The sequence below is a fragment of the Sylvia atricapilla genome, chromosome Z (genome assembly GCF_009819655.1).
Source record: "Sylvia atricapilla isolate bSylAtr1 chromosome Z, bSylAtr1.pri, whole genome shotgun sequence".
Taxonomy (NCBI): Eukaryota; Metazoa; Chordata; class Aves; order Passeriformes; family Sylviidae; genus Sylvia; species Sylvia atricapilla.
The window spans coordinates 82,449,671-82,461,740 of NC_089174.1; the positions used below are offsets into that span (position 1 = coordinate 82,449,671).

Genomic DNA, 12,070 nt, shown 5'->3' on the forward strand with positions numbered 1-12,070 from the left:
AACCAAGTTTAAGTTTTGTGTCCTGTGGTTTTGTGAATCAGCTTGCACCTTGCTCACGAGATCAACTTGTAACAGGAGCGAAGAGTGCATGACTTCTAAATCTTTAGTTTTTAATTCTATTTCTTGCACCTTTTTCAGAGTTTTGAGGGTTTTTGGTAGAAGTATCTTACAGAACAAAACTTCATTCCTGTTAAACACACCAAGTCTACCAAGAAAGATGGCACCTATCTAGTGAGACTGCTACATCATTACTGTTTGTGGAAGGAGACTTTCCTTGCTGCAAATTACCTGGGTGCGTGTCAGAGGTGGGTAGTTACTGCTGAAAGATGAGCACAGAAACATACCTCAAGTGGGGAAATCAGTCCTCTAGTTTCAAACTTTTTGAAATCACTTGACTGTCAATATTTGGATTTTCTGGGAATGAAGGTTGTTATTTTACTCCTGTGTTCTCTAAAAGAAAGTCAGACAGCTAAAGGAGGTCTGCAGATCAGTGCAAAGTGAAACAGAACAAGTCTAGGGCTTGTGTTGGTGTTCCTGTCTGCCCTGCCTAAGCAGAAGGATGTTGTTCTGCAGTTTTGTGGGTAGTTTTGTATCTTCAGAGGCCCTTGAAAATGGAAAAGTTCCAAAATAAACTAAGTTAGCTGCCAAGCACTCTCAGTCAACCCTAAAGACATCATGTGATAGAAAAATGCAAGCCACGGGGTTAACAGACTTAGACTATTGCCTATTATGACTTCTTTTCACTACCACCAGTTAAGGAGGACAAAGTTGAGAGTCAGGCAAGTTGGCCAAGGAAAGATGCATTTTCTGTCAGATGTAGTGACAGCTGATGTGTAGGCCCTATTCAGTTATACTGGCTTTTTTTTTTTTTTTTTTTCTCAGATTTTGAACCAGCAATGCAAGCCTTCCACACTACCATTTCATGACTGAAGCTGGTTTCAACAAGTCCTATCTAATGGTTGAAGGCCCCACATTACATCTTACAGTGGCCTCTAAAAAGCCTTTCTTTTTTGTTGTACTTAGTAGCTGTCAGCAGCACTGGGCAGCAGTGGATGATAACATAATCACTTTGCTCATTTGTTTGGTACTTCATACTACCATGGATCTTATGTGTAGGTAGAAAACAAACTAAACAGTCCTGTTTAGCAGGGTTCATATTATTGTTCAGTGACAAGGCCCTTAATGGAACTAGCTAATTAAGGAAAAAAGCTTATAAAGGAGTTTAAAGAAATTAAATGGAAATTACTCTTTGATGTGCACTAGGAAGAGCAGGAAGCCCAAGAAATGGCTGGAGAAGGGACATGCTGACACACAGAGAGTACCATTCATACTCGTCATCATGTGGGGACCAAAGAAACTTTTCTAAGCTTGCCTGCTCCAGGAAACAACTGAGGAATGTGCTGTTTGCATTAGAACCAGGCAGGTACTAGACTTGTCAAGTGTATAACACAAAATTCCATATCCAGGAATGAGTTACTTCCATAAAGGGTGTGGGGCTCTGGCATGTCTCACCAGCACAACTCCAGGCTTTTGACACACTGCCTCAAGAGTGATATCACACCTCTGGCAGATCTGGTGCTCAGCTAGAGTTAGTTCAAAACATAGCCATTAGTCAAGTCTGTTGTAAATAAAAAGGGGGACACAAGATTGGGAATTTAATTAATATTCAGGTAAAATTCGCTTCTCTTCTTTGGAAGGAAAAGTTTTCACTTTTCTATCCAGCTATTTTGAGTGAACCAGGGTATCAAATACTGCAGCATTTATGTCATACTGAAATGGCTTATACATAACCAGCCAGAAGAAAAACAGAATAATGTAGTAGTTTTTCAGTCCTTCAATTAAGTATATTACCTGTTTTGAAGTAATTGTGTGTTTAAACTTGATGTCATGCATAAATGTAATATTTTTTTAGCTTGTGTAACACCACAGATCGGTTAATATATCAGCTGAGCTTGTAATCCATATGTCTGCAAGTCACTTAACACTGCTCTATTCCCTTTTCAGCATTAATACTTATTTATTATTTACTTTTATAATTCATTCCAGAATGTCTCACTGTCTATCTTCTGAAGTGTTAGTCACAAGAAAAGTGAGAGAAGGAAGTATTTTCAAGGAAGTATTAGTCACGATACCTATGGCACGAACTTTTGCTCTGTAGGTGTAAGTGATAGTTCCTCAGCAAAATCATTAAGTCTTCACTGCCAAGCAGCTTTCTCCAAGTGTACTGAGGACAGTCAGGCTTAATTACATGCAATTTTATAAACACACAGAAAGAAATTCTTTCAATTACCATCTAGATTGCAGCTTTAATAATTCCTGGAAATGAAATTTAAGGACCAAGCCAGTTTAATTAGGTAATGTTTATTTTACATAGAACAATCTCCAAAGAATATTTTAAAAAACCCAATCTAAATAGTGATTTTATTGCATTTATTTATTTTCTTACAAAAAAAAAAAAAAAAAGAAAAAAAAAAAGAAAAAAAAAAGACCAAAAAATAAAGACAGACAGGCACAATTTAGGTATTCAAATACTTCAAACTGAACAACTGTTCGCTATTCAGATTTCCCCAATACCACTCCAAAGGCTGTGAGAGTAGAAAATGACATTTTGCACGAGGCAGTAGTGCATTTAGTAGGAATGAATTGTAAAATATATTTTTGTGAAGAAAGTCGTTACTGTCACTTTAGAATTACCTATAAAATTTTTTGAATTGCACAATAAGTTTGCTTTGCAATTGACAACTGCCACAAAATAGACCTAGTATGTAACTAAATATTTGCTCAAACTATCCCTTAAAAACAAATTAGGTTTTCTTTTGGTAAATACTTACAAGTCTAGTATCAACTATATTATATATCTGAGGTAATTTAAAAATGTTTCAATAGGAAGAAGTTTATATATTTAACTAAATTCAATTTCTGTCTACCTTAAAATCTACACAATACCTTGTGTGTTCTAAAGAATATTTTGATTTAAAATTACCAACACCAAAGAAATCTGGAACTGTTTAAATGAATCAATTTCTTGGTCTTCTGTTTTGTTATCAATGCTGAAAAGGCACTGTGTACATTCCTCTGAACATTTGGTGTTTTTGGGTGCATTTTTAAAAGTTAATATGTTTTTAAAAGTTAATCCAATTATAAACTTCAAACATTTAAAAGCAAAAAATACTGAATAGACTTCCCACTGATTGATGAAGTCCATGATACCTGAAAGTACTCATTTTCCATAGAACTTCTTATTCAACAAGAATATGAGCAAATTCACATTCACTTTAGCTTTATCAAACATTTTCATTACAGCCACGCCTTCATACTGCATCTGAAGCAAATCCTGAAATAACAAAAAAGTCATTAGTGTCTGTGTAAATCTGTACCTTATGTAACAAGATGTGATAAACATCACCAGCTCCAGGTTCTTAATAACTTCAACAATTGCAAGCAGCTATTGGAATACATGTAGAAAACATTAAATGTCTTCTAGATCCTAAGCTGCAGATGGTCAGTAACAGTGCACCAAAAGAATTACAGTTTTCTGTGTATTTCAATTTTCTTTTGGTATTTACTGCTTGCCACTGAATTAATGTGGTGTTTGATTTCATGTAGTTGCCCCAAGATAAACATTAATTCAATGCTCATGCTCAGCAACCTGCAGAAGTTTTACAGTTATTCTCCACATGAACTCCTGCTCTGTACTGATTGATTGGTTTATGCATATATTAAAATAAAATACTGAAAAGGTTTGTGGTTACAGAAAATGCAACAGCAGCTATATAACAAAGTAACAAAATTCAAACCTGGAAATGGAGCTGCACTTTTTCCATCTCAACTCCTAAAAATTTTGCTTTGATTTCAAAGTCACCCACTTCTTCTCCAGGTGTGATATCAAACATCACATTCTTAAACCTTGAAACAAGAAAAGTAGTTGAATACATGGTCTGTGCAGTTTCATATAATCCAGAGACAGTTTTGGGGGAAAAAGCCTGCAGAACACAGAAGAACTTAGACCACAAGTAGTGTTGTTGGTGTCAAAAGAATCACTCCTTCCCTTCCTGTGCTTCACTCCCTGCAGTGTCTTCTTAGAGATTTTCTGATGTACTGTTAGTTTGAAATTCAGAATAATGAAGTCTTTTGTGTTGGAGAAACAACCCCCCCAAAAATCCCAAACAAACAAAAAAACCCCAGCTTACCAACCAAAATCAAACTAGCAAACAAAAAACTCAACAAAACACACACAAAAACAAACAAACAAACAAACGCCACACCAAACAAACAAACAAACCAACAAAACCCAAAAAACCCCCAAGGCTCTGGGAGGTTGACTGAACAAATCAGATGAAACATCCAGTGGATAGAGACAAGATAGCCAGATTTTCCTTCTCTCATGCCCACATGTCTCCTTCAAGGTACATATGTGCCTCATGTGGCTTCCTGATGAATCCACTTGGAAAAACAAAAGAAAAAGGAAAAAAACCTGGAAAAAACCTTTCCATGCAGAAGGTGGATGGGAAGGTGCAAAGAACCAAAGCCTTTCACTACCACAGCCTGAAAATGGATGAATACATAAGGGGTGTTAAAACACCACATCCATTCATCCTGCCATAGTGAGGAAGAGCAAAAAACCTGGGATTTACTAAGTTATTTGGAAGTGGATGGTCAACATATGAAAAAAAATCCCTATAGCTGTCTAAAAACGTGTTCATTTATAGTATGTCCGCTGCCAAACTTGTACTTCTCCATGTAAGATGGTGCTAGGGCTGGCTTGTTAAAGTATTTTCCCAAGGTAATCATAGATCAAGATACAAAATAAAAAAATTAATTATGACAGACTGTAGCATCCTTCTGAATGCAGAAGTCTGAGTTAATTTTAGCTATGGCACAGGAAATTGTTAAGATTTCTTGTATCAAAAACGAGGCCCCTTCAGAAACTGTTGATTAGAAAAATGCTCAGAATTGTTTTGTACTGCACTTACTGGTTGGTTTGAAGATCTTCAATTTCTAGGATGACACCTTTTTCATGAAGTCTTGAAGCTGTGTACTTTAGTGAGGTCTGTTTTAGCTTTTTGCTTCCCTTCACCTCCTCTTTTCCATCTAATTTTATTGACCTCCGTGAATTTCTGGAAAGAGTATAAGAAAATTTACTTTTGGTGTGGTTGTCAAATCCTTAATACTTCAGCTACTCTGCTAGCCATAACCTTCTTTCACTCTCAAATTCTCTAAAAAACCAAAATTAACATCCCAAAATAACCTAAGAGTTAGAGGAATTTTTAGTACACAGTGAATCATCTAAATATCTTGCCAGTGATTTTCAATCATCTTTTAGCACTTCCTTTAATTCTACTGTGAAACGCAACTCTGATCCTAAAGAGTACATAATCCTCAGTTTAAAATAGCAATTAGTAAATATAAGGGGACATAAATGGAAAATACTCTGTAATTAGAAGTAATTTTTGGATCAATGAAGTGTGGACTGGGAAAATTCCTATTCATATCAGTAAAATGTTTTCATTTTGACACTTTGGTGGCATTGGTGGAGGAATTGCTTTCAAATAACTGCATCATACCTGAAAGGTAAAATTATTTAGGCATTTATTTATGCCTTTTCCATTCTAAAGACAAGTCCAAACCTTTTAAAGAAGGAAGAAACCAATAATTACTTCCCAAAGCTTCATGACCTCCAAGAATGCAAATGGATTTGCAAAGTAGCACCAATTAAGTATATTGGAAACATCTATAAATCTTCAGACTTTCTCAAAGGCAGTCTTAAATAAATGCAAGACTTTAATTTCCAGATGCTGACATGGTTTACAACCCTCATGGACCTTTTGTACATTGTCAATCTGGAACATTTGTTGGAACCAAAACTTTAAACTACAGATTAATGCCTGCTCTCCTTGATAAAACACACCAAAAGACACATTAAAAGAAAGGAAGATTCAACTCACTTTCTTGTTAGGTTGTCTAGGCAAGTTTTTATATAGGTGTTGTAATAATTAATTTGCTCCTCATAAAATGCTGTCTTGGAGTTAAGTGCATTCAAATGTTGCTGGAGTTTCACCAGTTCAGCTTTTCGATGATGTCTGTATCTTCTTTGATTCCGGATATCCTAAATAAATTAATTAATATAATTGTTTCATTAATTTGAAATTTTAAAAAGCCTCAGTTCATTACCATTCCAATTTATAACTGCGAAATCTGACTTAATTACTGAGAGAAAGCACAAAATTATCATGTTAGCTCTTACAAGACCAGTACCTGTAGGGAGTACTACAGTTTGTTTACATGGCAAGCACATTGCTACTCCTATATACATAAAATATACAAAGTTATACTGAAACATTATAGAGAAGGACTTAAATCATCAGCAGCATCAAATTCAATATCAGATTTGGATAATAAAGGCTGCAGTTTTATGTCATTTGGTTCAGACAGTTATGCAGGAGTACACAAAACCAATTTGCTTCATATGTGGATACTTCAGTAGTTTAGGGTAAGCATTCCCTCAAAAATATGTTTTTTACATCTCTAATTGGAATGGATTTAGACTAGATGCTGAAGAGCATTGATAAACAGGAAAACATTCCATTTACCTTAGCAATCTCATTTATAATTTCTTGGTACTTAGTTGCTGAGGACACTAATCCTGCTTGTTCCAATGTCCGGAGATTTCTCTGGATTTTTCTTTTCTTTTGTTCTATTGGTAGCTGCCCATCTTCAAAAATAGACTGACTGTGCTTCATTTTCTCTGGAGTTTTGGAATCTAAGATGGCACGTTTTTCTACAAGTTTCAAGTTCTCAGATTCCTGGGGGGGGAAAGAGAATCCAGAACAGTTATTTTCCAGATTTTGGTAACTGTAAAATGTTCAAGTATATTGAATCCTCAAAGGAGATTATCAAGAATCAGGCTGCAGGCTTTATGTCCTATTACCACTTGATCTCAAAGTACCCCATTTACTATGCCTTTGGACATATCTTAGGTACATAGTGACAAAACCTAGGCATAGATTTGAATTAATCAAAATGTCTAATTTAGCTAGGCTCAATGACTTCACCAAATTGTGGGAAGATTCTCCAGATCTCACAAGTGTTTCCTACTTATGCGCACACTGAGGTTAACTAAAATCTGCACATTATTAAAATGCAGTTTTGCTAGTCAGTGTCTAAAGGAAGGAGTTCAACTGTGAGCTCTTCCCACTCAATTCCCGAGCTAAGGATAGCAGTAGTTCCCTGAGATTTGCTGGCATAGATTAAACAAATAAACTAAAGGGTCAGGGAACTTGAGTTACAATACTGAACTTGATGAAGGGGAGGAAATAGTAAAAGAGGAAATAGAAAAGAGGAAAAAAGTAGAAAGATTCACCTCAGATGGTTTGATTGTATTATAATATGGGAGAGAAAAGGCTATGTTTACAAAAAACGTAAAGGAAAAAAAATATTCTAGTCACATTCTAGTGACTCCAATTCCACAAGAAAACAATATTCTATTCTAGTCTAGCTCACAGCAAGACTTACATTTTAGTTCCCTCTGAAGCTGTTCCAATCATACAGTAAAAAATCCAACCTATACAAGTGTCATATTTTGAAAACTCTAAATCTGAATAGTCTAAAACCATCAACAAACAATTTCATTGCTATCATGTAGTGGAGAAAGCTGTCAGAGATCTGTTGAGGCTTTCAAATGGCTATGATAAAATACTTCCTTCCCTATTCAGGCACAGTGTAACCCTTACCTGTTGTGCTGTGGCTGGTGTTTCTAGTATTTCTGAGAGCGTATCCCCTGGTTGTGTTCGTATCACATCCACAATGAGTCTCTTGGTCCTTTTGAAAAAGATATATGGATATTAAAAACAGCTATCACTGGATCCCTTCTACATATGCTTTCTTCAGCCATAAAAGTAGCAAACTCTCCCTTTGTTATGGATTCTTGGTGAAATTTGCTTTCTAGCTTTTTATGTTTCACGGCTTCCCTTAATAGTATTGAGTATCTGGTTTCTACACAGTCTGAGTAGAGAAATGCAAGTAAGCTTCCTTCCATTTATTTTAGAAAACGGGTAACCAACAAGCACAGTGAAACACTTACTTATAATAAAATACAAACAACAACTCACATGTGGATTTTAACTGCGACCATGACAAAACAGTAGACAGAAATGTAATGTTTGCAGACAGAAAAAGCCTCAGGTACTCAACATTCCATTAAAGGTCATATTTACTGAATAAAGTGGAAATGCACTCAGAACTGATGAATAAATTTTACATTTGATGCAGTGCATTTACGTAAAACACTTAAGGACAGATATTTCTCTAGGGACAACAGACAAGAAGCATTTCCTTGCTAAAAAAGGGAAGCTGCTACACCCTGATATGTTAACCAGTTCTTTTCTCAGTAAGAATTTATCTCCTTCCTGGTGCCTGTTCATTCATAATACTTCCAAGAACATCCTGTTACAGAATTCTATTCATTTGGAGGACAGGATAACTGAAACAGCTCATTATTTTTAACAATTAGCAGAAAATTCAAGATGCAGCTTAAGCTTCCAAGGAAAATGTCTGAATGTTGCCAAAATTTCTATGATAAAACCTAATGGTTTCGAGTAATAGTCTATCTAGGTACAGTTACTTCTTCAGGAGTAAAACTTCACACCATCAAACAAATCGAGAATACTTATTTTTGATTAAAAAAAAAAAAAAAAACAAACAACTAAGTAGATCATATTTGAGTTACAGCCCATGTCTACTCTCATAGTTATTGCCCACCTAGTTATTGGTGGTGTTGCTGTATATTAAGCAACACCCTTTTAATATTAAGTTCTGCCTTCACACATGTAGGGTACATATAACCACAGTAATAAAGGAGAGCAGCATCCTGTTCTCCCACTTACTCAGATTGTACTAGGATCTTAAGAAGACCAATCCCTTTTATGGATAGCTTGAAACAACTCCAAAATATGGGTGCCATAATGTGAAATCAAGTGCTGCTATATAATTGATTTTTACTATAAAGTACCTTGTATTCCAGATTATCCTCATAGTAATTTTTTAGTTTTTTCATGAGACAGAATTAACACAATTTTCTTTCCTGGATAAAAGCGTACAGCATGTGCTATTCCTGCTGAAGTTCTTTTCAAAAGGCCAATTACAGTGTATAAGGTTTTATTTTTGAAAAGGAGGAAAAGACATGGTAATACTGTCTGACTCTTGTACATCTGGACTGCTTTCATGTCTGCTTTACCAAGGCAGTAACATTTTAAAGCAGAGTGCTTTTACAGCTTCATGAAACAAAACACTTCCTAGGTTAGATAATGATGCCGTCATGCTCCAAAACACAGATAGCAATATATTAATTTTTCGGGAAAAACTGACAGTTCTTCTGGTTTTCTTGTGGAAAAGTTTGAGTAGCACCAAACACAAACTGGCTTTTGAAAACCGAATGTAGCCGGCACCTCAGAAATGGACTTGGGCAGGGCAAATGTTTAAAAAGCAATGTTTGAAAACAAACAAACACAAAAGCATTGCCAGAATATAAATGTTTGAGTAAAACTTACTTTATCATCAGACTTTTGAGATCCTGATCTTCACCTTCTCGTAACTCATATTTGCTTGTTAGAGACAGTGAAATCTCTGTTTTTGCGAGTTGATTCAGTGTGCTTTCCCTGTTGGGGTCATTTGGATCAACAGCTCCTTCCCCTAAAAGGAAGCATATTTTACTCGAAGTTTTCCAATTTTCCCATGACTCAGTACATGAAGCAAACAAGTACCTAAATAAATCACTGTAAATAATCAGAATAATTAAGGTGCTATTATTATACAGCACCTTTATTCCTTCCACTTGGAAGCAGTCTTTTAATGGACATTGAACAATCAAAACTGTAACTTAGCTATTTATAAGCCCATTTACAATATTTTGGAAATTACACCAATCGTTGATTTTCTGTCTCCTGATGTGCAAAAGACTTCCATGTCATCTTCCAAAAGAATAATACAAACCATTAACATCCCTTATCAACATGCAGTGATAATGAAGAAACAGAAGAGAAGCACTTCTGTTAGCAGGCTATTCACTTGAATGTTGATGTTATCCATAACTCCCAACTACTTTTTAATTTTTTACAATGAATGCAAATTAAGTATCAGATACATTGCTTTCTAAGAAATTTGCATAGTTTAAAAAAAGTAATTTTTATTTGGATAATTAAGTATCAAAAGAAAAAATGACTGGTTTTAGAATTCCCAGTATATTTTTTCTAAGTTTCTACCCAACACTAGCAAATCTTGAGACCAGATTGTTTAAAAAGTCATTTTTAAAAACTCGTTTTTGTTTCCTATCTGCACAACTGGATAATTCAAAATGTTACTAGTGTCTGGATTTTGACTCACAGATTAATTTTAAGAGTGAGTATTGCAGTTAGAAAGTGGTTAAAATATAAGTGCAATATCATAAATGTTTGGAAAAGAATTCTGTAGTAAACAGAGAACCAGAAGCTATTGCTCTGAGAGACACAAGAGTATTTAAGTCAAACCTCTGTTTAATTCTGCCACTAGAGGGAATTTACCCATAAAAACAAAAAACAACATACCAAGGAAAGATTCTACATCAGGAACAGGTCCCAGACCTTCCAGCAGTTCATTCAGCAGGTCATTAGTATCAGGAGCAATGGCATCCTGGTGTTCCAAAAGCAGCTATAAACAAATGTGAATGAAATCATCATCCAGAAAAAGCTTTCCTGGTATCTTTATACTTGAAAATAAGTCTGGAAACTAAATGTTGAAAAACACAGGCATAGCATGATCAGGATTATGCTAAGGACCATCCCAAGGCCAGGAAGCATGCTGGATCCTGAGGTATAGTTTAGAGTTGCCCTTGCTGTAAATCAGCTTTTCTTGCTCCTCCAGCAGTTATCTCTGGGGTGTTAAATGTCATGGCTGAGCAGATTACTTGCAATTAGGACTAACAGAGTCCTAACTGTCACAGAATAAAGGATAATATTTCCAAGCAGACAATTTTGGTGCTGCATCCTTAATATGGAAAGGAATAAAGACAGTGTTGGTGATCCGTAGAAAGACACCTATTTTCTGTATATCCATCCCAGTAGCTTACAACGGTGTCAGTGATACCTTTTAGAAAGGACTATATTTTCTAAGTGAGGAACCAGCTCTGCAGCACCCACAGCACCTAACAGACACGTTATGCCAGTCAGTAGAGTCACTAAAAAGGAGTATTTGATCACATATATGTTCACATATAACTTCTGGTCATTACATGCAGGCATAGGTCTATCGCTTCAAAAATTAAAAGAACAGAGGCACAAGGGCAAACCAGAAAATTTGTTTTTAGCAGATTACCTTGTTAATTTTCACTTGAATGAAGCTAACTTATAGTGTGTGGCCTACTGTGAGTTGGGTATCTTACCTTTTGCATAGTGTATCTGGCAGTATTTGAGAGGGATTCTTTGTGGCATTTGTGGGCTTTTTTTTTCTTTTTTTTTTTTTGATGGGGGAATATTGTTGTGGGGTTTTTTTTGACAGGGTGTGGGAGGACACACAGGCGACATACTGCAAGTAGTATCCAAGCTTTAGGAGTAGCATGTGGTAAACATTTAACTTACACCCTATTAAGTCATACTTCAGACTGCAGTTATTCTGTTCTTTACCCACAGTATTCCACAGCGTCAGATTTTCTAAATCGGATGTTTGTATCTGCTTCCAACAAGTCAGAATGCCAGAGCCAAAATATACAATTTCTATTCCCAAAGGCTCTCCTTCACACTGCTTTCACTTTCTTACCCAAGACAGAAAATAGTTTTAAAATTAGAAATGTCACATGAGACTGGACCCAGTAATTGTTCATTCCCCTCATCAGAAAGTGTTACAGACTAGTTATTATTCAGGATGATGCTTTTGCATAAAAGCAGCATTTGCATTTTTCCCAGGGGAAAAAAAATCTAATACTCATCTTCAGAACATTTCAGAGATGAAGAAATTACTTCAAAAGTAAGAATGAAAACAAAGCTTCCCCAAGAGAGTGTAAGCTGCAAATATTTGATAGTCTGTATGCTACAGTCTGCTGACT

At 35.7% G+C, this 12,070-nt stretch overlaps 1 protein-coding gene across 3 annotated transcripts in view; it reads right to left on the minus strand.

Moving 5' to 3' along the window:
• Window positions 1-2,341: 2,341 nt before the first annotated feature.
• Window positions 2,342-12,070, minus strand: part of IQGAP2 (IQ motif containing GTPase activating protein 2) — a 127,570-nt gene continuing 117,841 nt past the window's right edge. For all 3 annotated transcript variants that reach the window (XM_066339072.1, XM_066339071.1, XM_066339070.1), the window contains 8 exons: window positions 10,578-10,680; window positions 9,546-9,687; window positions 7,731-7,818; window positions 6,591-6,803; window positions 5,946-6,106; window positions 4,974-5,117; window positions 3,798-3,906; window positions 2,342-3,334 (listed from right to left, as the gene is read on the minus strand). In XM_066339072.1, coding sequence (XP_066195169.1) covers window positions 3,221-3,334; window positions 3,798-3,906; window positions 4,974-5,117; window positions 5,946-6,106; window positions 6,591-6,803; window positions 7,731-7,818; window positions 9,546-9,687; window positions 10,578-10,680 — 1,074 coding nt within the window. In that variant the 3' untranslated portion in view covers window positions 2,342-3,220. The remainder of the gene's footprint in view (window positions 3,335-3,797; window positions 3,907-4,973; window positions 5,118-5,945; window positions 6,107-6,590; window positions 6,804-7,730; window positions 7,819-9,545; window positions 9,688-10,577; window positions 10,681-12,070) is intronic.